This window comes from Sarcophilus harrisii, chromosome 4 (genome assembly GCF_902635505.1).
Source record: "Sarcophilus harrisii chromosome 4, mSarHar1.11, whole genome shotgun sequence".
Lineage (NCBI taxonomy): Eukaryota > Metazoa > Chordata > Mammalia > Dasyuromorphia > Dasyuridae > Sarcophilus > Sarcophilus harrisii.
Window position 1 is genome coordinate 337,564,755 of NC_045429.1, and position 25,133 is coordinate 337,589,887.

The following is a 25,133-nucleotide window of genomic DNA, read 5'->3' on the forward strand; positions in this document are numbered from 1 at the left end:
GCTGCCAGGAGGACTGGATCCTGGCCTTCCACGGTGCTCTCCACCACCCCCAGGCCCTCTCCTCATCTCAGCTCAGCTCCCTGTCTGCTCCAGACAATAAGCAGTGATCTCTGCCTCACCTCCCTCCCCCTAACAGCAGCATACCTGAGCTACAAAGAAAGTAAAAAATGAGAGTAGGGGGAGGAGGAGGAAGCTGGTGGAAAACAGGTTTGCTTAGGAAGTCACCCTGGGAGGTTATCCCTTCAGACGAGGAAACTCAAACCCAATCACTAATTAACCTGCCGAGGGACACAGATGAAGTCTTTTTTCTCTGTTGGGAGCTGGGATTCGGGTTAAGCTTCCTCCTCCTCCTCTACCCCAAGCCTGGCTGAATCCTGGTGGTCCCAGAGACAGACATGGATGTGTATCCTAGCCCAGAGGGTCAGGGGCTGGCTGGGAGCTAGCTGGGATGGGGAGGAGATGGTGGCTGGGAAGGATCGGAGTCACCCATCATCCCATCAGGGATCAAGGCAAGAAACAGACAAAATCGGGGACTGAGGCTGTGGGGGCTGGAATCTCAACAGGAAGGACCACGGCTAGACCACAAAAAGAACTTCCTAATTGCTCAGGGCAGGATCCAAAGTTACTCTGAAACTTGATTCCTGAGGCCCCACATTCTGATTTCTTTTATGGCATAGGGTGGGGAGCAGGAACCTAGCAAATTTTCCAAAACGGAGTTAAGTTTCCTGGGAAGATAGACTTGGGTCCTTTGTTGGAACCAGTGACCCAGGAAGGTTTCTGAGATAAATGGGAAAGAATGGCAGAGAAGGAAAAGAAGAGATTACTAGAGGAAAAATAATTAATCATTTGAGGTTGGGAGTGGGGTTATTCATCAAGAATCAGGCAACAAACCTAATTCATAATCTTTGATCTAGGACCAGGAATGTAGCTAAAGACAAAGAGCAATCCCCTAAGAGATTAAAGAGACTGAATAGAAAAAGGAGTAGGGGAGGTCTGAAGGGTGTGTGTGTGTGTGTGTGTGATTCCCACACCTTATTTCTCCCTCTCCAGTTTAGGAAGTGATAAATCTCATCTGAGGGAGTCTGCCCCAAATCCATGACTGACTCAATCTTGGTCTTTCCAGTACTACTTAGTATTTGCCAACGGGGCCCATCCAGATGCCACCCCCCCAGACATTTCAATAATGCCTGCAATGAATCATTTCTAAAATCCCTTCCCTTTCCTCTGGGGCCACATTTCTCTGGACAGTGGGAGGGGGAGTACAAGTCACTGGAACAGTTGTTCCATCTGAATTGCAAAGTTAAAGTGTCTTGATCTTTGCCTGGGAAGTAAGAGGCAAAATAGGTAAGAAGGCTGGGACTGGAGTCAGGAAAACTCCTCTTCCTGAGTTCAAATCCAATCTCAGACACTTACTAGTTGTGTGATTCTGGGCAAGTCACTTAATACTATTTCCCCAGTTTCTTTATCTGTCAAATGAGCTGGAGAGGAAAATGACAAATTACTCCAGTATCTTTGCCAAGAAAATCCTAAAATGGGGTCAGGAAGAATCTGACACAACTGATCAGCTAGTTCAATCTCTAATATAAGGGGTGGTTCTTAATAAGATGGACAACAATTTAACTTCCATATTGGGTAATGAAGCACTGAATCCTGATTCATTATACATTTTTATAATATCTTACATGCTATTTTATTTGATTCTCATAACAACCCTATGAGATAGGTAATATTACTATCTCCTTTTTGCAGATGAGGAAATAGACAAGGCAGACAGAGATTTAAGAAAAAATGATTTGCCCAATCATGCCACTGATAATAAATAACACTTTATAATAGTATAATTATAAATAATATACAATAAATAGCATTTTATAGGGCTCTAAGGTTTGCAAAACACTTTGCACCTAAAGTACACAGCTAGTATGTGTCTAAGGCTGAATTAGAATTCAGGGCTTTCTAACTCTAAATCCAAGCATTCTTTCCTACAGAACCACTGACCTACCCAACAAAGGCAGGAATATGGATCAGGAAGGTGAGGGATGATGACCTTGCATGCTTTTCCCTAGATGTCACTGCATCCTTGTCTATGCTCTCTAGCATTTGGCTATAAAGTTTCTCATACTCTGTCATCACATGGATCCTAGAAGGGGAATTGGAATAACCATTGCTCCCCACTGCTGCTTACAGATTCTACTTTGCCTGTGTTACTTAGCAACTTTACTCTTTTGAAGTGTACTCTATCAAAAAAAAATGTATTACCAAAAAAAAAAAAAAAAAAGTGTTATCACCCAGTCCAGGTTTTGGTAGCTTTTCTGTCCAGGACCCAAGTTATTCTTCAGCTCTCTTCTTAAGCATCTGTCTTACCATCTTTCTCACCTCCTCAATTCCTGCCCTTGTATTAGAAGACTTTGAAATTCATATTAATGTTCCCCCAAACAGTCTAATCTCCCAGTTCTTCATTGGCTCCAATAGCAAAACCTATTTCACACTCTACCTCAGCCACATACAAAATTATTTTTTGCCCAAAATATTACATTTTATGATTTTAAAAAAAGACTGCCATTGTTCTATCTGATCATAATAGCTTCTAATTTTCTTTCTTCCTTTACTCCTCCTAAATCTATTTTTTATCTTTCCCATGATCCCCAATCCTTCCAATTCTTAGTCCTTTCTTCCTTTGATGACTTTATTTTCTACCTTCCCAATCTTGCTCCATGGTTAACCAATTGACTCCCATATTGTCCTCTGCTTCCAATCTCCTTCTCCTTGTCCTATCACATTGCTCATGTCTTGCCAGATTCTAGAACTGGACTATTTCCATCACCTGCCTCCTCTGCTCCTACTCACATTCTGCAGAATGAAGCTGCAGGAAGTCACCCAACTAAGCTGACTGGTATACTACTAACTTATGTCAACTCACCTCACCTGGGCCCTCACTGTGGCAAGGGGCTCCTTTTAATGCTTCATAGTGGATTCCTCTCCAGTATCTTTGCCAAGAAAACCCAGTAGACAGCACTGGCTTGGGGTCATGACCGAACAAAAGCAAATTAATTCCCTATCCTATTCCCCATAGAAGCTACTCCAAATCCCTTCTTCTCTCTTCAAACTTCCTTCACTTCCCCATTCTTGATCTCTCATTTTAAGACCTCCCCTCAGATTTTACTGAAAAGATTGAGGCCATTCCCTGGGAGTTCTACTTTTTCACCCCCTGTCTTCATCTTAAAACTCTTCAACATTCTTCCCAATCTCTCCTCCTTTACTCCAGTTTCTGATGACATAACCTTCCACTTTGCCAAAGTCATCTTCTCTTCTATATACCCTTTATCTCATTCCTTTTCATCTTATCTAGCAGATTGTTCATACCTTCTGCTTAGTCTTTCATAACTATTGAATCCTTCTCCTCTGCTTTCAAATATACCCACATCTCCTTAATCCTTAAAAACCTTCACTAGATCATACAACCCTATTGTCCTATATATATCTTCCCTTTTTCAGTATAAATCCTAGAGAAAGATATCTAGATTTTGTTGCCTCCATTTGCTTTTCAACCCTTTGCAATTTGGGAGGCTACTTCTTTACTCAATTAAATCTGCTCTCTCCAAAGTTACTATTTATTTCTTTATAGTATATATCTGTGTGTGTACACACATACACACACACACACACACGCACACACACACACAGTGTATATAGATTTGATGGTCTTTTCCAGGACTTCATCTTTCTTGACCTCTCTATGGTATTTCACTCTGTCAATCCCTCTATCTTCTTGGTTATATTCTCTTTTTTTTGGAGTTTCCATGAAAATATTCTATCTTTGTTCTGTTTCTTAGATTGCTTCTTTTCCATACAGATTTATAATCTAGGTATTTTCCTCAACTTCTCCCTTTTTCTCATCCCACATATCCAATCAGTTGCCATGTTCTCCTACCTCTACTTTCCCAATATCACAAATATCCATCCTCTTCTCATTATTCATATAGCTCTTCTTGTTATTCATATAGTCACTAACTTGGGTCAGTACTATTACGATGGCTTTCTAATTGACCTTCCTGCTTCAAGATTACCCAATTCCATAAATTTTCTTTTGGGATTTTTTGGGGGAAGCAATCAGGGTTAAGTGACTTGCCCAGAATTACACAGCAAGTATCAAGTATCTGAGGTTGGATTTGAATTCAGGTCCTCCTGATTCCTGGGCCAGTGTTCTGTACACTTATGCCATTTAGTTGCCTCTCAATTTATTGTTTACATAATTACTAAACTGATTTTCACAAGTCTGATTATAACACTCCCTTATTCAATCACTTCATTGACTCCCATTGACTCTAGGATAAAATAGAAAGTCTTTGTTTGGCTTTTAAAAGAAATAATGTGTGGTTTTTTTTTTTTTTTTACTATGAAACATGATAGTCATCAACTAATATGCACATTTCCATATCCAAAAGACAAAAAAAATGAGGATTGCAAAGAAAATTGTGAATATACATATTGTATAACTTGTTTTTAAAAATAATACAACAATTTTATTATGATAATCCTGACACTTCTAGTCTTTCCTCGTTTTGGTTCTTTGTTTTTCATATGTTTCATTAATGCCTTTTTATTTTTTTTATCACTGTCAGTACTCCCTTTTTATTCTATAGCATTCCTCCTTTTCCCATTAAAAGTCTTTTCTTCCTACAAATATGATTAAGCAAAACTAATTTGTATCATAGGGCAGCAGTCTTGGAGTCCAACTCCAGCTCTCAGATACTCACTATATGACTCTAGGCAAGTCACTAAACCTATTTTCCTCAATTTTCTCATCAGTAAAATGAGCTGAAAAAGGAAATGGCAAATCACTTCAGTATTTCAAACCTCAAATAAGGTCCCAAAGAATTGGACATTACTGAACAACAACAAATTTGTATCACGTGGTTGTTTCTTAAAAGTGGTCAGATAATTTTTTTTTTAAAGTTTTACTTGTACTTATGGAATTCTTCTCTTCTAAGTTTACCTCTTAGGCTCCTTTTAACCCAGAGTATTAATTAATTCTACGAGGAGTTTTGTTCAGCTTATTTATGCCTCTAGCCTCAGTTTCTAGATTCATTCTAGGACAAGAGTCTACTCTTGACTGGGGTATCTAGGCCCTCTCCCTGATAAAGCTCAGATGCTGCTTTTCTTTTCTTTTTTTTTTAATAGCTTTTTATTTACAAGCTATATGTATAGGTAATTTTACAGCACTGACAATTGCCAAACCTTTTGTTCCAATTTTTCCCCTCCTCCCCACCCTCTCCCCTAGATGGCAGGATGACCAGTAGATGTTAAATATATTAAAGTATAAATTAGATACACAATAAGTATGCATGACCAAACTATGATTTTGCTGTACAAAAAGAATCAGACTGTGAAATATTGTACAATTAGCCTGTGAAAGAAATCCAAAATGCAGGCAGGCAAAAATATAGGGATTGGGAATTCAATGTAATGGTTCTTAGTCATCTTCCAGAGTTCTTTCACTGGGCATAGCTGGTTCAGTTCATTACTGCTTCACTGGAACTGATTTGGTTCATCTCATTGTTGAAGAGGGCCAGGTCCATCAGAATTGATCATCATATAGTATTATTGCTGAAGTATATAATAATCTCCTGGCCCTGCTCGTTTCACTCAGCATCAGTTCGTGTAAGTCTTTCCAAGCCTCTCTGTATTCATCCTGCTGGTTGTTTCTTACAGAACAATAATATTCTATAATATTCATATACCACAATTTATTCAACCATTCTCCAATTGATGGGCATCCACTCAGTTTCCAGTTTCTGGCCACTACAAAAAGGGCTGCCACAAACATTCGCGCACATACAGGTCCCTTTCCCTTCTTTAAGATCTCTTTGGGGTATAAGCCCAGTAGTAACACTGCTGGATCAAAGGGTATGCACAGTTTGATAACTTTTTGAGCATAGTTCCAAATTGCTCTCCAGAATGGTTGGATGTATTCACAATTCCACCAATAATGTATCAGTGTCCCTGTTTTCCCACATCCCCTCCAACATTCCGCATTATCTTTCCCTGTCATTCTAGCCAGTCTGACAGGTGTGTAGCGGTCAGATGCTGCTTTTCTATCAGGATTTCTGGTCTGGTACTGAGTAGGGATCAACAACTTCCCATTGCCTTAGCCTCTGGCTTCTGCTGGATCTCCCAATAGGCAGTTCCAGCCCCACTTCTGTCTTGTTCCCCTTGTGTCCATCTGAAAGTTGGCTTCGTCTTTTGCTATAGCTTGGACATGTCCTGACTGCTCTATGAGTTGTGTCAGCTTCTTGGGGAGCCCCACAATATGCCCTATGCTCTATGCCCTACAATATACCCTTCTGCCACATCTCCATCTTCTTGGACAGTTACCTATCAGGAGCTCGCTTTGTCCCCTATTCCTATATAGAGGAAATAACTGGAGCTTTTGATTTTGTCGGATGACCTGTCTCCTTTTTAAATCTTTCTTGGGGCATTTCTCAGGTAGTCCCTTTCACGCCATATTTGCTGGAAGTTTTCCTTCTTAGTTTTTTTGTTTGCTTGAATTTGCATGCCAAATCTGAACAAATAAAGAAGAAAAGTGTTTACTAAGGGCTTTCTACATGCTGAGCATTATGTTAAGAGCTGAGAACACTAACAGAAAAGGCAAAGCGGTTCCTATTCTCAAGGAATTCATGCTCTAATTGGGGACGACAACATATAAAAGGAAGTTCAGATGCAGGAAAGAGGCAAAGGTTTGGATGTCCTCAGGATGCAGCAGAAGGACTGGTAAGTCTTGTGAAGATCCTCAGATTAAGTCGGTAAATCAGATGACAGTGCTTTGGGTATATAGGACTCTCATCTCAGCTCCAACCTCCACATGGCTCTAATAGGATTTCCTTGCTAAACCCCCTGAAATGTTTTGGGGTCAATGGGCTCCCATAGGGAGTTAAATGGCAGTTGTAAAGAACTAGGGTAAGTAATTACCTCCAAGGTAGTTGTTGTGACCTCTTTTAAGGTTTTCTTGACCAAGATACTAGAATACTTTGCCATTTCTTTCTCCAGCTCATTTAACAGATGTATGTATCTGAGGCTGAATTCGAACTCATGCTTTTTAGTTCTAGATCTGGTGTTCTACCTCCGGCACCAGCTCACTGTCCAGTAAGGTAATAGTTTGGGGCAATGGACTATAAAAATGGCAGCATTTTGAAATGTTTTTTCACTTGTTCACTCATCCATTCATATTTATCCATATTTAGGACCAGACACAGGCAATCTAAAAATCGACTTGATCTTAGTCTTGAGGATTATGACCGTTTTTTTCCCAGAGGCTCTTTGCTGTGTTGATGGTTCATTGCTTTATCTAATGAACTATCAGTTTGCCTTTATTAAGAAGAGACTTTCTAGTAACTGCCTTTTATCAGATGGAAGCTGAGCTAGCTAGCAGTAGCACTAATAAGATGAAGTCCAGTCTTTGCTATCCTAGCAACAGAAAGACATTCAGCAACCACAAAGTCAGTGGAGAAGCCCAGCAGAAATGGTACTAACGTACCAACATGAGGCATCCAAGGGACATCAGAGACACTATGCCCATCAGAGAGGAAATACTATGATATCACCCTGGGGACATTAGCAGTCCTGCAGTATTAGAGATGTGAGCTGTTCTGGCCACATGTGGCCCCTCACTGTGTCCTCCCCATTGGGGGGTACAGCAATCTGTGGAAGAGATTTTGTACAGAGGGGATATTTTCTTATTTTACTTGCTCTGTTGCTAGACTGAGTGTCTTTCATTTTAATTAACATCCCCTTGATGGCTAGTAAAAGTTAAAACATTGGTGGGGGTAGTTTGTGGCCTGTGGTTTGGAATGAGTTTTGATTCACAAAGTATCTCAAACTTAGTTTTTCCAGGAGCCCTAAAGGCTTCATCCAAGGCCTTTTAGTTATTTCATTAAAAAATGAAAAATTCATTTACTAAAATACAAGACCATTGGATTATTTATTTTAGAAATTTACCCTTTGGTGTTGGACTGCAAATCAAGTTTCTAGTGAGTGAAACAGTTTCATAGTGTGTCAAAAGCTGACTTGAAAACTTGGAAGATGCATGTATATAATATGTTATTTATATTATAACATGTTATATTATTCAATATTACTTAAACACTATTATTCACTGTTAAGCGCATCCCCCTCATTTCCATTATTTTTTGGTTTTTTGCTGAGGCAATTGGGTTTAAGTGGCTTGCCCAGGGTCACACAGCCAGGAAGTGGGAAGTGTTAAGTGTCTGAGGCCAGATTTGAACTCAGGTCCTCCTGACTTCAGGGCTGGTGCTCTATCCACTGCACTACCTAGCTGCCCCCTCATTTCAAACATAGAATGAACTTTTATATACTTAGTGATAAATTCCTTCTACTTAGGCTGAGGGAGCAGATCTTCACCAGTCTCCCCCATCACCAGTCCAGGATGTGGGAGGCAAGTGACTCACCCTGGCTCCCTCCTCGTCCATATTCCACTGGACATTTCCCTCTTTTCTGGCCTTCCTGCCAATACCTGCTTTCTCTTCCCCTTATGGCTATATGTCATCGCACATACCCCTATTTCCACTTGTGCAGGGGGGATCTGGAGAACCATCTCCACTTGTAAGCTCAGGGTCATTCTCCCTTTGCTAAAGATCGTGGGTCTGGGCTGACTGTGGGGTTGACATGGCTACACATGCTTCAGTGAGCAGGGAGTCAGCAACTACACTTCTGGTAAGATGGAGGATGATTTCCTACCATCTACCCTGCTCTTGTGCCCTCCTGTATCTCTCTGCCTCCCCATTACTGACATTCACTATGTATCTCTACATTGATACCTGGTTATTTCTTTCAATTTGAATTCAAACCCCACAAGATCAGGGACTGTCTCACTTTTCTAATTGTACCTAGAGCAGTTAGCACAGTTTTTGGCACATAAAAAGCATTTTGAAATGTCTTTTCACTTATCCATCCATTCATTCATTCCCTATAATCCATCAACCCTGGCCCAGGAAAAATATTCAAAGCCCAGAAAGGCCTTTGTTTTGGGGATAGAGGAAAGGTCAGAAGGCAAAAGAGGGAGGGTTAGTAAAGTCATTGATCTTTATTGGAATGAGACTCTTGGTACCTCCCACCCTGAGGGCTCTAGCCATCAGAATGAGGGGCAGTTTGATGAAAGACTGAGATACATTCCTGGGGAATGAAAGAGGCCCCTGTGCAGAAAACAGGTGAGATGGGGGAAGGGAAGGATGTAAGAAGAAGGGAAGAGGGGAAGGTGGTTGGGGAAAATATGCTCATCTAGCTTTCCCCCTATCTCATGCCTCTGGAACATCTCCCTCTGGGAAGACTTGGAAATCCCAGAAGGGATAAAAAGGGGGAGAGAGAGATTCCCCCCCCCCCCCCCGTCCAGTCTCCTTTCCCCATTCCCCCTCCTCCCTCCAGTTCTTCTGCCTCTTTGCCAGATCCTCCCACCTTAGTGTTGGATTAGGGAGTGGAATCAACAGGAAGTGCATTATCATCTGTGACTGCTTGTCGGTCTGCATGAACTGGCCCCCCAGTAGTCCCAAATTATAGTGACAGCGCCATGGAATAGACACAGTCCTTCCCCCACCCACATCCTTGCTCCCTGACAGGCAGCCTAGTATAGGGAGAGCCTGCCCCTTCCTGTTCTCAGCCCAGTATACATTCTCTATCCTCCAAATGCAGCAAAGAGGAGAGGAGATCCCCATACAGGCTTATATAATGCAGTCTCTTCCTAGAGAGGAAGAGTCCTCTCTGGGACTGTGGCTGTAGCAAAGATACCATGTAACAGAGAGACAGACAAGAGAAATGCCAGAGACAGAGAGAAACTGAGAAAGAAGGAGACAGAGAGAGTAGAGATGAGAGAAGAGAAAAAGAAGAGAGAGAAAGTGTGAGGGAGAAAGAGGAGGAAAAGACAGATAGAGATGGAGACAAAAACCAAAGACTAGGAGAGAGAAGAAGAGAAGAGAGAGAATAGAAGGAGGAGAGAAGAAGAGAGAGCAAAAAAAAAAGTGTGTGAGGGAGAAAGGGAATGAGGATGAGGAAGAGAAACAGAAAAGTTGAAAGAGAAAGAGGAGAGAGATGGAACAAGATAGAAAGTTGAAGAGAAGAGAGTGAAGACAGGGAGAAGAATAAAAGTTTGAGAGGAAGATAGTGAGTCAGAGACACACAGAGACACAGAAATGAAGAGAGACAGAGACAGAGGGAGAAAGAAACAGGGGGAAATGATGGAGAAGAGATAGCAAGAGAAAGAGAGACAGAGAGACAGAGAAACAGAGAGGAAGACAGACAGACATAGACACAGAGACAGAGAATTTGATGATCCATAACACAAATGATCCTTGGCCCTGCTCTAGCTTTAAACACAGTGTGTTCTTTCCCTTCCCATAATCCTCTCCTAGTTCACAGCATCATAAATTTACAGCTAGCAGGGACCTCAGAGGCCATCTATGCACTCCTCTCATTTTACAGAGGAAACTAAGACAGACAGACAAACAGACAAGGGTATAGAGCTGGTGTCTGAGGCCAGATTTGAACTCAGGAATATGAGCCTTCCTGGATCACTAAACTTCCCAAGATGGGGGGGAAGCCTGGAAAGCTTAGCTGCATTGCTACTCACCTTCTGATAGGGAGGCGACAGACTCAGAGTGCAAAATGAGACAAGACACTTTTTGAACATGGTCACTATGAGTATGCTCAACTAAGTAGTCTCAAGAATTTCATTTTTCCTTTTTAAATGGGAGCCAGGAAAGAATAGAATCTGTTAACTGGGGCGGGAGTTGCTTAATTGCTATGAAGAAGCCAACGAGAATGCATTCATGTCCTGATCATGGGCTACGGTCATGCTTTTGGCCCTGGCCGTTCTCAGCTACACAAGGTTCCAGAAGGAGTATGGGAAGTAGAACTGACCAAATTAGAAGCTGATCCCCTTAAGGCAAGAGAAAGAAGCTCACCGAGGAAAGGGCTTCTGGGCCAGGTGGGATTGTCAGCAGGGAAGGCAGCCCTCTCCCATCTCTTGCTGATGACATACAGCCTCAGGGCCCCGAGGGAGGCATGGGGAGAGGCCTGGGCAGTTTCAGAACTGGAGGCTGTTACCGGACCTCAAAGATCTCTGTGGCACCTTAACTAATCGGCCCAGAGAGAGCAGTGGCTAAAGGCGAAAAGCATCTGAGCTTCCCTGGGAAAGCCTGGTGGGTCCAGCAGCCTGCCCCATCCAGCTGTACTCCCTATCCAGAGGCAAAATCCATCCCGGTCAAGTAAGAGACTGGCCCTGTGGGGCAGGCCCAACCCCACTGTTCATCTCTCCGAGTGCAGCTGAGCCCCTCCACGTGCGACTCTGCTCCTTCCTCTCCGGAACTCTGGGTGTTGGGAGGAGACCATTATCCTGCTTTGTAATCACTTACTTTTATTTCAATTAAATAAATAACTGCTCATGCCAGGCCGCAGGAAGAGAGGCTTTTGCTAAATAACTGAATCTACCAGAAGAGTGTTATGGGGAAGTCCACTGGTGAGAGCCATGAACTAGGGCTAGGAAGATATCCCTCGGGATTGTGTGACTGTTTACCAGTGGTCTGTATTTGGGACATATCATTAAGTTAATCTGCATTATTAAAATTCTAAGTCTATGAACCACTACAAAGAATTCCTAATCCCTCTATTTTTGTCCACCTGCATTTTGATTTCCTTCATAGGCTAATTGTACACTATTTCCAAGTCTGACTCTTTTTGTACATAAATAACTGTTTGGACATCTGAGGGAGGGGATGAAGGGGAGGGGAAAAATTGGAACAAAAGATTTGGCAACTGTCAATGCTGAAAAATTACCCATGCATATATCTTGTAAATAAAAAACTATAATTAAAATAAATAAATTCTAAGTCTAGAAATCAGCAAAACAATAAACCAAGTCTTAATCTGTAGTATTTGCCAAACTCTCTCCAGAGACCATTTAAGTTGGTTCCTGAAATACATCCACAGGGTTACCTCTAAAATCCTAAAATTAATAGCAGCCATCCATATGGGAACTCAAATTGCCAATACCAATGCGAATTGGGTACATGATCCCCAAAGATGTGTTTCATAAAAATTAAACAGTAATAAATATCATTTATAGCATGCTTTGAGGTTTGTAAAATACTTTGTATCTATTACCTCACACACATATATGTGTGATAAATATATCCTTTCTAAAGCCTGCTTGGGAGTGGTGGTGGGGGATGAAAGAGGGGAAAAAAGAATAATGTAAAAAAGGTATGCAGCAGAGAGCAAAAGAATAATTTACAAAGAAGTAAAGAGAAGATGGGCACTCATGAATATAATTTCTTCTACTAATATATATATATGTGTATGTATACATATACATATATATACACTTTCTGACCTGGTAATTGTTGTTACATATCTTGAATCTTTCCTCGTGTTCTGCTGGACACATGACAATGTTCTCTTTTATTTGTATTCCTTTCCTATTTTTCTATTTTTCTTATTCTGTTTTTTTAATAAAATAAATGAATTTTAAAAATATTGAAAACAATCTTGACATGTAATTGGAAAAATAAATTGCTATTGAAAATTTTAAAAAAGAAATATACACTGAAGTATACTTTCTTGCACTTAATATTTCTTATCTTTTTATTATTTTAGGTTTGTTTTTAGCAATATGGCTGATATGGAAATGTCTTGCAAGACTTCACATGTGTTATTGATATCAAATTGCTTTCTCATTAGAGGGGGCAGAATGGAAGGAGACAATTTAGAACTTGAAATTTTAAAAAATAATGTTAAAAATAAATCAACAAAGTTTAAAGAAATAAGATATGTGCATTGTGGAAATCATAGAAGCAAAATGTCACTTTTCCTTGATTCCTAGAAGGACTAGAAAGTCTGCAAAAGAGCCTCCCCTACAGGTTCCCTTTCTGTTCTTGTTTTTCTATTTCATTCTCATTTGCTCATCAACCAGAATTAAGTTCAAAAACTCACTTATCCATTCTCTCAATAAAAAGTATCACACAAAATGAATGGATGCCCATCAATTGGAGAATGGTTGAGTAAATTGTGGTATATGAATGTTATGGAATATTATTGTTCTGTAAGAAACGAGCAGCAGGATGAATGCAGAGAGGATTGGCGAGACTTACATGAACTGATGCTGAGCAAAATGGGCAGAACCAGGAAATCATTATATACCTCAATAACGATACTGTATGAGGATGTATTCTGAAGGAAGTGGATTTCTTAAACAAAGACAAGATCTAACTTAGTTTCAATTGATCAGGGATGGACAGAAGCAGCTACACCCAAAGAAAGAACACTAGGAAATGAATGTAAACTGCTTGCATTTTTGTTCTTCTTCCCAGGTTATTTATACCTTCTAAATCCAATTCTCCCTGAGCAACAAGAGAACTGTTCGGTTCTGCACACATATATTGTATCCAAGATCCACTGTAATCTATTTAACATGTATAGGACTGCTTGCCATCTTGGGGAGAGGGTGGAGGGAGGGAGGGGAAAAATCGGAACAGAAAGTGAGTGCAAGGGATAATGTTGTAAAAAATTACCCTGGCATGGGTTCTGTCAATAAAAAGTTATTTAATAAAAAAATAAAATAAAAAAATAAAAAGTATCACACAGCCAAGAGCATAACTTTTCATTATGTCCTCCCTTTCCTGACCCCAGCCTTTCCTGTCAAACTTCTGGAAAGTCACTCGAACCAGAGAAATCCAGAAATATCAGCTGAAATCCTAGCATCAAGAGAACGTGCACTTCAGATAGCAAATGTCTCTCAACCCCATGACATGAAAAGACACAATAGAGGGGACCTAAGACAGACTGATATATAATTGGTAGATAGATGAATAAGTTCAGTCATTCTGGAAAAAAAAATTTGAATATATTCTTTGACTCAATGATACTGCAACTAAGTATGGACCCCTAGGAAGTCAAGGTCCAAAGGAAAGATCTTATGCATAGGAAAAAATATTTATAGCAGCATTTTTTGTAGTAGCAAAGGACTAGAATGAAAGTGGGTGCCCATTAATTGGAGAAAGGCCGAACAAATTGTGGTGTATGAATATGATGGAATATTGTGTTACCGTAAGATATTATGAACACAAATCATTTAGAAAAACTTTTAAAGACATATCAACTTATGAGAAATGAAATATATAAAACCAGAAGAATAAATCTGGATGAGGACCACAATAATGCGAAGGACAACATTCAGAACTCTAATCCCTGCAATGAAACCCATCATGATTTCAGAGGATTTAATGATGAAACCTGTTTTCCACATATCAGAGAGGTGGCAACCTCTAGGGACAGAACGAGGCAGACATTTTCAGACATGAACAATGTGTTGCTGAAATTTGTTTTCTTAGGACCCCCATGTGCAAAAATGTTTGTAGCATTTTTGTAGTGACAAAGAATTGGAAACTGAGTGGATGCCCATCAGCTAGAGAATGGCTGAATAAATTATGGAATATGAATGTTATGGAATATTATTGTTCTATAAGAAATGACCAGCAGGATGATTCCAGAAAGGCCTGGAGAGACTCACATGAACTGATGCTGAGTGAAATGATCAGAACCAGGAGATCATTGTACACAGCAACAGCAAAATTATGTGATGATCAACTGTGATGGACTTGGCTCTTTTCAATAATGAGGTGATTCAAGGCAATTCCAATAGACTTGGGATAGAGAAAGCCATCCACATCCAGAGAGAGAACTATGGGAACTGAATGTGGATCAAAGCAGAGTATTTTCATCTTTGTTGTTGTTTGTTTGCTTGATTTTTTTCTTTTGATCTGATTTTTTTGCATAGCATGAAGAATATGGAAATATTTTGCACATATTTAACCCAGCTCCCCTCCTTGGGGAGGGGAGAGAAGGGGAAAAATTTAGAACACAAAGTTTTGCAAAGGTGGCAGTTAAAAATTATCTTTGCACGTATTTAGAAAAATAAAATACTATCAAAAATAAATAAATATAGAAATAGGAGAGGGAAAAAAAGGCATTTGTTTTCTTGACCATACTTATTTGTCACAAGGTAGGGTGACTACTAGAGAGAGAAGTAGGCTGGGGTAGGGAGGAGTTTTGGGGAAGTGACAATGATTTTAAAAAAAGAAAAGAGCATCACTAAAACATTTTAAAAGAAAAAAAGAGAGGGCTTCAGGATAAGACTCACTCAGACATTTTCCAAGGGGCACCCCAGATTCAGGGGCACAGAGAGGGCCCTGGACTCAGACAAAGAATGACATTCCCAGGGAGGACTCACAGCAGGAGACAGGACCCCACAGAAGGCCTGCCATAGGGAACCCCCACAGACAGGGTTCCAGAAGTCTCTGAAGGCTTACCTGGCCCTGAGGGGGTCTTGCCTGAGCTGAGCTGCCGCAGGCGTCTCTGGTGAGCGCGGCCCCCACAATGCACCTGGGCCTGAGCTGCAGAGTTGAGCTGAATGTTGCAGACATCACAGAGTGTATACGATGGTCGCTTCCTCTCCCGCTTGGGCCGAGAGGGCTCTGGGGGTTGGGGGGGACATTCGGAGCCCCCTGGAGCAGGAAGGCCCTTCTCCCCTGGAGGGGCTGGGCTCAGCGGCCGCTTCATACCTGAAGGGAGTGGGGGAAGACAGAGAAATGAGGGGAGAGCTCCAAGATCATGGCGGGAGCTGGCTAGAGATTCTCCAAACCCAAGCCGGACATTTTCTCCCACCAAGGTAAGCATCAATCTTCCTAAAATGCCAGGGTGGGAGAGCCAAAGGACCTAGGTTCGAACTCTGGCTTAATACCAGTGTGACCTTGGGCACTCAGTTTTCTCATCTGTCAAATGTGGGCACCGGACTATCTTCCCACTCTTAACCCTCTGGCCCTTCTCCTTCTGTAAAGAATGAATATTCAGGTGGCCCATAAATACAAACACCCTCAGAGACAGGAGAACTGTGGAGAGCAGGGCAGAGGCAAGAAGTGGCTTTGCACCTCAGTCTCCCCCTGCTCCCAGGCACCCACACATGTCCTCCCCCAGTACGGATCCTGGGCTGGGGGGATGGGGCACTTCCTGGGAGCTAGAACAGCTGCGGGCCTCTTGCTCCTTCCCCTCCCCACTGCCTCCGGGGGGCTGGTCACCGAGCCTGACAGTGTCTGCCCCCCAACCCCCTTCAGCCAGGGGGGCTTCCTCAGGCAGGACAGCCCGAAGGCTGTCTCCCACTGGGGTCCTTCATCACTGCTCCTCACGCCGGCCCCACCAAGCACCTCTCAATGTGGGCCCCTCCAAACCTGGCTCAGCCTCCTGTTCAGAGAGCACCTGCCAGGTAACCCCTGCTTTCAAGCCAGATCTCCTCACTACTGAGCTACAGAATTTGGACTATATTCATTTAAACTAGTTTCTAGTTTTCTCTCTGTATCTGTCTGTCTCTGTCTCCCTCTCTATTTCTCTGTCTCTTTTTCTCCTCTTCTTTGTCTTTATTTGCTCCATCTGTTTCTCTTTCTCTCCCTTTCTTTCCTCACTGTCTTTATGTATTTGCTTTGTTTCTGATTCTCTGTCTCTTTGTTTCTTTATCTCTCTGTTTTTGTCTCTCTTCTCTTTTTTATTTGCTGTTTCTGTTTCTCTGTCTCACTGTTTCTGTCTTTCTCTCTTGTCTCTGTCTTCCTGTGCTCCAGCACAGTTTGTCTCTGTCTCTATGTGTATGTTTCTTTATTTCTGTCTGTCTCTTTTTCTATTGGTTTTTCTGTTTCTATCTCTTTCTCTCTCTCTGTCTCTCTGCTTGTCTATCTCTGTCTCTGTGTCTCTGTCTATTTCTGTCACTCTCCCTCTTTCTCTGTCTCTTTTTCTATTGTTTTTTTTCTGTTTCTTTCTCTTTCTGTTTTGTCTGTCTCTCCTTTTACAAAAAGATCACAGGTTTTGCAACTGGGAAAGGACATCAGAGATCATTTTAGGAGACCACCCTTGTTAGCCTAGTAAACCTAGGGAATCCTCAGAACATTATTTTTAAAAGCATAAAATAAACATATATAATCACAAAGGAAACCAATTACATGGAAATTCAGAGATGAAAATATTATTTTTAAAGTCCATCTATGACTAGATTTAAGGTCAAGAATTTGATCTGATTTAATCTTTTAGTTCAAACTCTTGATTTTGTAGAAAAAGAAAGAATTCCCTTGCCCAAGGTATTTGGGTAATATTTGTGGTAGAACATGAACCCAGATCCCCGACCCTACAGTCAACACTCTTTTCCCTCCACCAAACTGTCATCTGGGCCAGCCTGTGCTTCTTGCTCATAAGAGAACAATATCCTCTCTCTCCCATCAGACTAGGATCTCCTAGAAGAAGGCAGAGACTGTGGCTCCCTCTATCAGACTAAGTGGTATTTAAGGATATATAAGGATATTTAAGGATATAAGGATATATATTTAAGGATAAAAGGGACAGATCCAGACTGCCATTATGCTCCTCCCAGCTGTGTACAAACATTCTTCAGTTCCAAAAATCTAGAAAGATGGACTGAGCAAGACTGTCTATCAGATGGATCGTTAACCAGATTAAGTCACAGGGCAATGATCTACCTAAATTTTCTCTTTAAAACATCTCTAAATCATCAGACCCCATACTAATGGATAGTTTCTGAGATCCCTTCCATTTCTGACAATTTTTGAAACTATTGTGTGTATGTGTTGGCAAGGAACTGGAAATTTACAGGATGTCCATCAATTTGGGAATGGCTAAATAAGTGATAGTGCATGAATATAATGGAATATTATTGTTCTATAAGAAATGATCAACAGGCTGATTTCAGAAAAGCCTGGAAAAATCTTACATGAACTGATGCTGAGTGAAATGAGCAGAACCAAGAGAACACTGTACACAGTAACAGCAAGATTATATGATGATCCAACTAACTCCTATCAGCAATACAACTGATACAGCGATAGCAACAATGTCTTGATCAAGACAATTCCAATCAACTTGGGATGGAAAATGCCATGTGCATCCAGAGAAAGAACTATGGAGCCTGAATGCAGATTGAAGAACACTATTTTCATTTTTTTTTTTTTTTTTGCTTTCTTGTTCTTTTCCCTTTTGTTCTGATTTTTCTTTCATAACATGACTCATATGGAAATGTTTAAAATAATTGTACATGTTTAAGACTGCTTGCTACCTTGGAGAGGGGGGAGGTAAGGAAGGAGGGAAAAATTTGGAACAAAAAATCTTACAAAATAAATGTTGAAAATCTTCTTTATATGTAATTGGAAAAATAAAATACTATCAAGGAAAAAAGCGAGCTATTAAAGAAAGCTATAAACTTTTAGTTTAAGTGGTTAGGAAATCCTAGTTATTGCTAGGACTATTACTCCCTTCCAGTGTTGTTCTGAAGAAAATACCTTGTAATATTTAAAATGAGAAATAAATATGATTATTAATAAAATATGTAATAGTCAAAAAATTTTTAAAGAAATGCTTCAAGATTAATGATAAAAAAAGAAACTAACATGTGCTTTCATGTCATTTTGTGTTACTAATTCCCTTATCTTCGTATATATTGAGAGAAAGGGGGAAATCCAAATTATCTGAATGTCACCTTAAGTCTCTGCCATAATCTATTGATTATAGATGAATATGGATTATTTAGGAGAGGCAGCACCTAGGATGGCCTCCAGGTGGCAGAGCAAACCAACTAGCAACTATGTCTTAGATTTAGGGAACTAGGGGATGCAGGAGATAATCTGGAAGGGCAGCTCACCACTGCAGGCATGGCTGCCCTAGGGAAGGATGACCAGGGACTCAGGTCCTTCGATGCTTCTTTCTTACAGAGAGAGCAAGACTCACCTTCCAAGGCTCTGTTCTCTTGGGGGCAGGCAGTGTGGGGAGTGTTGCTGAGGGCCTGCTCTCTTTGTGACTTCTGCTCCTGAGCCCTCCCCCCCAACCTGGGAATGGAACACTGATGGGAAGCTGGGTCTCTAGCTCGCCCATCCATACCCTGCCTCCAGCAGTGGGGTTCCACCCAAGTCTGTGTTGGCTAGGAGGAGGGAAGGAACGTTAAAGGTGCCAGGGGTAAGTGGGAGGAGGTGACACGGGTGACCGCCTGCTGTGAGGGATCCCAGGCCTTTCCCAGATCCCCTGGAGTGACTGAGCCCAGAGCTCAGTGCGCTTAGAAAGTGCCTCCCGGGGAGAGATATTCTAGACATCTCACTGCTCTTTAAAAGGGGTAAGCGGAGGGGGGAAGCAGATAAGCATCTGCCATGAGGGTGATTAAACCACCCTGATCTACAGCCTCTCTGCTTACCAGGCCAGCCCAGAGGAATTCTTTGGCTAACTGCGTCCTGGCCTAAGCTCCTGCCCTCCATGCCTCCCAAAGGCCAGTTTCTACCTTCTCTGTGGCCCCTATGACTCTCCACCCCAAACACACACATGTACTCTCATTCTCTCTCCCTCCTTCCCTCTCTCTCAGTCTCTCTTTCTCTCTTCTCTCCTCTCTGTCTCTGTCTCTGTCTCTCTGCTCTCTGTCTCTCTGCTCTCTGTCTCTGTCTCTCTGTCTCTCTCTCTCTTTCTTCCCCGCCTCCCTCATCTCCAGACCCTGGCCCAGCCAAACCTTTTCCCTCCCTGCCTTTGCCCATTTCTGGGAGTCATCTTTGACTTCCACAGTGGAGACAGGGACATAGTCACACCCCTTTACTAAAGAGGCTACATGCTTGAGACCTCCTGGGATTCCCTCCTCCCTCTGCCCTCTCCACACACAGAGAATTAGTACACTGGTTCTCCACGTATTTCCCTGCTCCATCTGATAGAAGAGAAAAGATGGCTTCAAAACTCTAACAGAAGTAATATTGATTAAACAGTAGGGTTGAAGATCTGGAAGGAACCTCAAAGCCCAACTAGTTCAAACTCCTCATTTTAGAAATAATAAATGCAACAATGCATTGATTCAAGGCAATTGCTATAGACTTGGGATGGAAAGTGTCATCTGCATTCAGAGAGAGCTGTGGAGGCTGAATGTATTTTCAACTTTTTTTTGCTGTTGTTTGTGTGTTTTTTCTTTCTCATGGTTTTTTCCCCCTTTGATCTGATTTTTCTTGTATAGCATGATGAATATAGAAATATGACTAGAAAAACTGCACATGTTTTACCTATATCAGGGTGCTTGCTATTAGGGAGAGGGGAGGAGGAGAGAAAGGGAGAAAAATTTGGAACATAAGATTTTGCAAGGGTGGATGTTGAAAATCTTTGCAGATATTTGGGAAAATAAAATACTATTTTTAAAAAAGTGAAGAAATGGAGGCAATGTCTTTCCCAAGGTCACATGAGTAATAAACATCAGAAGTAGGATTTGAATCCAGGCTCCTTAGTACAAGAACTGCCTTCCTTACAGGAAGTTCAAGCAGGAACTTGAGGGTGACAGTACTATAGAGTAGGAGCCCTGCGGGAAGTTAGAGTGTCTACCAAAGTGTGTATCTTGGGCTAGAGTCAAGAGACTACTCTGCTTGGAAGATGTGTGATACTAGACAAGTGATTTCTTTGTCACTCAGCTTCCTCCTCTTTAAAACAAGGAAGTCCAGATTGTCTCCAGAGTCTCTTTCAGCTCTCAGATTCTGGGCTTCCATGATTTGGCAGGTACAGTGGGAAGAACATTAGTTTTAGCATCAGATTAGGGTTCAAATTCCACTTCAGAGGCTCATTCCCTGGGTGATCTTGGACAAATTGCCTCCTTGGTTCTCAGTTTCCTCCTCTGTAAAATGAGGACATTAGAAGAGATGAACCTCTGAGAATTAGAGCTAGATGGCTCAGTGGATAGAACAGGGGCTGAAGTTAGGAAAATCTTAGTTCAAATTCAGCCTTAGACATTTACTAGTTATGTGACTCTGGACAAGTCACTTAATCCAATTGCTTCAGTTTCCTGGTCTGTAAAAAAACAAAACAAAACAAAACAAACAAAAAAAAAAAAAAAAAAAAAAACTGGAGAAGGAAATGGCAAAGCACTCCAGAGACTTTGCCAAGAAAACCTCAAATGAAGAGTCAGTCAGAACTGAAAAACAGCAACAATCCCTTTCACTTCTAAATCTATATTTCTCTTCATTTTTAAGATGAGAATTATAGCCAAGATAATCTCTGAAGATTTTTCTAATTCCGGAGTTATAATACCAATGACTCCAGATGTGTATGAGAGGGAAGGGATAGGAATAAAGCCATTCTCTCCAGACAAAATTATAGAAATAAGAAATGCAATATATATATAGCAATTTTTTGCTATAGAATCCAGTGTTGGAAATATGGGAAGAAACACTGATCATAAGGCCCAGCCATGGCATTTCTAATTTCTATAGTTTTGTCTAGTACTAGCTTCACATCCTTTATGTCCCTGAAGGACCTGGATCTGGATTCAAATCCTAACTCATACTGACAACACAGTGGGTCCTTAATAAAAGCTTGTGAACTGACTGTTGGGTGAATAATCCCGAGCAAAACACTTAAACTTCTCCCCATTCCAGGCAACTAAGACTAAGGAGAAAAATATTGATCCTCATTGAAAGAGAGGTAAATTCCCTCCCCATACCAGTGAAACCATAGTTCTGATCCTATTGCATACTATGTACAATTCCTGCTCTGGCCCCTCCCTGTGCCTCAGTTTCCCCACTTTTTAAAACTGAAGAAGGTTAATTCATTTCTCACTGGTTGATCTCCCCACTTACTCCAACCCATTCCTCACTCAGCTGCCAAGGTGATTTTGCTAAAGCTCAGGTCTGGCCCTTATTATCCCCATATTCAATACAATCCTGTGACCTCGAGGACCAAATGTAAAATCCTCTTTGGCTTTTTGCCTGGCCCCTCCATACTTTTCTAGTCTTTTTACATTCTTCCCCTTGCCCTCTGTGATCCAGATCTTAGAACACTGACATCTTAGAACAAGACAACCCAACTCCTGACTCAGCTTTTCACCAGCTATTCTGCATTCTCGAAATTGTCTCCTAATTGACCAGACTTCCACTGAATTAGCAAGAAGCCCTTTCCTAGCCCTCCTTAATCTCTGTGCCTTCTGTGTAAGACCCCCTAGTTTGTCCTGTCTATATCTTGTTTGTACATGTTTGTCTGCATGTTGTCTCTCCCATTGGACACCCTTGTTCAAGAAGGGCGGAAGCATTTATTAAGTACCCACTGTGTGCTCAGGACATATTTTTAGAGCTCCTGCACATAGTAGGTACTCAGCACTATGCTAAGTAAGACTCTAAAAATATAATTTCTTAAGGAAATAGTTGTTATTTTCCTCATTTTACAGTTGAGGAAACTGAGGCAGACAGAATTTAAGTGACTCGCTCAGTGTCTGAGGGAAATTTAAAGTCAAATCTTTCTGATTCCAGGTCCAGCACATTATCTGCTGTGCCAGCCAGCTGTCTGAAAGCAGGGACTCTCATTGGCCTTTCTACGTATCTTCAGCATTTAGCACAGTGCCTGGCACATAGTAGGCATCTAATAAATACTGGAAAACTTCCTCACAAGGCAATGAGGTATCTGCCAGGGCAACTTATCCCTGTTGCCCTTTCCCCGAGAGGGGTATATTGGGGTAGCAGGTGTGAAGTGAGCTCCTGGTCACTGTCCCTGGAATCATTGCTCATAGATTTAAAGTTGGAAGGGACCTAAGAGACAAATAAGATGAAGAAACAGCAGCTGACATTTATATAGTGCCTTTCAGCTTTACAAAGTGTTTTTCAAACATCATCTTGTTTGAGCTTCATAACAACCTTTTGAGAGGGGTGCTATAATCCACATTTTATAGATGAGAAATTGAGGCTCAGAATGATCAAAAGGGATTTGGCCAGGATCGCTCAGCTGGAGACAAAGCTGGGGTTCAAATCCAGGTCCTTCCCAACTTCAGTTCTGGCATCCTATACTATGAAATCATTCCCCCATTAAAACATAAGCTCTCCAAGGGTCGAAGCAGTCCTTCCTTCAGCATGTATTTGTATTCCTAGGGCTTAATAAATGCTTATTGCCTGGTGGACTGTGATCCCTTCAAGATTATTCAGCCCATTCCCCTCATTTTGCCCCAACCCAAATTACCTTTGTCTTCTAGAGTTGGAAGGGACTTCCCAAGCTGTCTCTCACCCTACAAACGAACGAGAATCCCCCGACACCAGAGCTTGACAAATCTAGCAGACCCATCGGAAGACAGTGTGGATGTAGTTAAAGAGCACTGGATTTGGAGATAGCTAATCTGGATTTGAATCCTGGCTCTGCTAGGGAAAGGATCAGATTTAGTGGCTTGTCCAAGGTCATACGAGCAATAAATGGAGGAGGTGGAATTGGATCTCAGGTCACTTAACAACAAATTTATTGCTCTTTCAACTACAGAATCTTCGTTAAAGAGCTATCTGCAGAGGTAGGGATGTTGGCTGGGGTGTCCAGGTCCTTCTTCCCTAAAGGAAAGCCTGTTGGGGAAGCTATGAACTGGGGGACCCAGATTTATCGCCTGGATGGTTAAATTGGAAAGGGGGATGTCCGTCCCTCCTACTCTCTTTAACTGTGAAGGATAGTTTCCTAGTCCTTGGCAAAGCATGAAGGGCTGTCTCACTAAACCCTTAATGAGCCCAATTAACCACCTGGCATGTCCCACTGAGAGGTGCCCTTTTTGGAGTGCACATGCTCCCAGAGATGTTCCATCAAAGGAAGGTATTACAGCTCCATGGAAAGGGTCAAAATGCATTTTCTGGAGTCAAACCCATAGATCTTAGACCTGTAAGAGCTCATCTAGCCCAGCTCCTTCAATTTACAGGCACAGAAACTGAGGCTCAGACTGGGGAAGTGATCTGATGGAGGTCACAAAGGCAGACCTGGGTCCCTGATATCCTCGTCCAATCATGTGGTTCTTTTGTTCAATGAGGAGACATTTGGACCCCACTTTTCCATCTTAATACCCTTTGTTGTCCAAGGATTGAGGTTCACAACACTCTAAGGAGAAGGTCAACCAGAGATTATATAATTGGGAAATATTTAACAAAATAAATTAAAATGGAATGGAACATAGATAATGTTAATATATGGTTTTATGTATGGTTCAGTAGCCATATTGAATGCCGAGTTTGATACTACTGCTCCAGATCACTTCCTAAGTCATCTTGGTTGGAAGTGAGAGTGGTAAGAGCCTGCATTTCAACCTGACTCTTTCCCTTGTTTTTCCTTCTTCCACATACACTCTGGAGCCAGCACTTAAACTCTAGAAAAGATTGGCTACTGTGCCCCTTTCTCAGGAAGAAGCCTGAGGGGAACTTTCTGGGGAGCTGATTCCCTCTTCCTCTGCCAGGTTGCCTGCCCAGATCTTCAGCAGAAAGGGGCAAGGAGGAGCCCTCTCCACGTGGGCATAACCTTCCCTGGCACCTTGGTGAGGCTGAGTTGTCCTGGTACCTAGCCCATCCCCCTTCCAAGATGAGTCACCCCCATAATATCCAACAACAAACTCTCCTGCCTCTCCTTTCCCTCCCTCCCTCCTCCCTCTTCTTCCCTTTCCTGCTCTGAGCCATGACAACTTCTCTCCCCCAAATACAAGGAAAAGATGGGATTCATCAGGAAGAATTCAACTGAGAGATACTAACCCTCCCCTTCCATACCAGGGCACCAGGGAGCCCAGGTCATTCAGGGTGGCGTTGGAAAACATTACAGAGAGCCTCAGAGAGTGGTTAGGGGCTAAGCTAAATTAAGGGAGGAAATTTAAAGTCAGGCGTCCTGTTTTCTCCAAGTCCAGAGGACTCGAGTCTGGGCAGACCTCGGCCTTGAGTGGCGAGGGCCAGGAAGCTCTGTCAGCCTGCCCATGCAAAGCGATGACAGTGGAAATGGAGCTGCCTACCTCCCTGGCTAAGGTAATTAGGGAACAAGCAAGGCAGCCACCAAACTGTCGGCTTCAAGGTGGTGAATGTTGTCACTTCAGCACCAAGAGCAGACCTAGAAGGATGGGTCTGGGTGGGGAGCAAGTGAGAGAGAAGTCCCAGGTGGTTTCAGACACTAATACATCAGCCCATAGCTAACTCCGTTTATCTTTAGGCGTCATAAGGAGACCAAACCCTTCATTCTACAGTTGAGGAAACTGAGCCCAGAATGAGAAAAAGGTTTCCCATCCCAGGCCATCTTTCTAGCCCTCC

At 41.9% G+C, this 25,133-nt stretch overlaps 1 protein-coding gene across 3 annotated transcripts in view; it reads right to left on the reverse strand.

Moving 5' to 3' along the window:
* Positions 1-25,133, reverse strand: part of ZNF385C (zinc finger protein 385C) — a 72,885-nt gene that overhangs the window by 21,950 nt on the left and 25,802 nt on the right. For all 3 annotated transcript variants that reach the window (XM_031966284.1, XM_031966283.1, XM_012548277.3), the window contains exon 2: positions 15,372-15,623. In XM_031966284.1, coding sequence (XP_031822144.1) covers positions 15,372-15,621 — 250 coding nt within the window. In that variant the 5' untranslated portion in view covers positions 15,622-15,623. The remainder of the gene's footprint in view (positions 1-15,371; positions 15,624-25,133) is intronic.